Genomic DNA, 1,039 nt, shown 5'->3' with positions numbered 1-1,039 from the left:
CTGTTGATCTCACCAAGGCGTTCAATACTGTGAGCAGAAAAGGTCTGTGGTAGATTTTGGAAGGTTTAGGATGTCCTCCCAAGTTCCTCAAAATGATCATCTCATTCCATGAGGACCAGCGTGGTCAAGTCAGATATGGGGACACACTTTCTGAGCCCTTTCCTATAGCCAATGGTGTGAAGCAAGGCTGCGTTCTTGCACCAACTCTATTCACAATCTTCTTCAGCATGATGCTCCAAAGGGCCACGGCAGACCTCAATGATGAAAACAGTGTCTACATCCGATATCGTACCGATGGGAGCCTGTTCAACCTAAGGTGACTGAAGGCCCACACCAAGACCTTCAGTCATCTTGTCCATGAGCTGCTTTACGCTGATGATGCCCTCATCGCCCACACAGAAGCAGCTCTGCAGCGTTTAACATCCTGCTTTGCAGAGGCTGCTGAGCTTTTTGGGATGGAAGTCAGCTTGAAGAAAACAGAATTTTATATCAGCCTGCACCTCAGGAAGTCTCCCATCATCCCCATATCACCATTGGTGAATCAGAGCTCAAATCAGTCCAGCAGTTTAATTCCCTGGGAAGCATCATCTCCTCGAATGGTAAGATTGATGCAGAAATAGACAACAGGTTAGCAAAGGCGTACAGAGCTTTTGGTAAACTCCATAAAAGAGTGTGGCAAAACAAACACCTGAAGAAAAGTACTAAGATCAGTGTTTACAGAGACATTGTACTGTCTACTCTTCTATATGGATCTGAATCGTGGGTCATTTACCGGCACCACTTGCGTCTCTTAGAACGCTTCCATCAGCGCTGCCTCCGTACAATCCTCAACATCCACTGGACGGATTATGTGACCAACATGTCTGTCCTTGAACAGGCAGCAGTCACGAGCATTGAGGCCATGCTGCTGAGAACACAGCTGTGCTGGGCAGGGCACGTCTCCAGGATGCAGGACCACTGCCTCCCTAAGATCGTGCTCTGTGGGGAACTTGCCACTGGCTGCAGTGAGAGAGGAGCCCCGAAGAGGAGATACAAGGAC

At 48.6% G+C, this 1,039-nt stretch overlaps 1 protein-coding gene across 1 annotated transcript in view; it reads left to right on the top strand.

Annotated features, from left to right (window-relative positions):
- The first annotated feature begins 230 nt into the window (after positions 1 to 230).
- LOC114063490 (general transcription factor II-I-like) overlaps positions 231 to 1,039 on the top strand; it is a 48,881-nt gene continuing 48,072 nt past the window's right edge. Inside the window, exon 1 of the mRNA XM_027895786.1 lies at positions 231 to 316. Coding sequence (XP_027751587.1) covers positions 231 to 316 — 86 coding nt within the window. The remainder of the gene's footprint in view (positions 317 to 1,039) is intronic.

This window comes from Empidonax traillii, unplaced genomic scaffold (assembly GCF_003031625.1).
Source record: "Empidonax traillii isolate 1590-97213 ecotype Southwest subspecies unplaced genomic scaffold, ASM303162v1 scaffold468:size725061, whole genome shotgun sequence".
In the NCBI taxonomy this organism is placed as follows: Eukaryota; Metazoa; Chordata; class Aves; order Passeriformes; family Tyrannidae; genus Empidonax; species Empidonax traillii.
The sequence above is the reverse complement of the archived record's forward strand: the minus strand, read 5'-3'. Positions and strand labels throughout refer to the sequence as shown.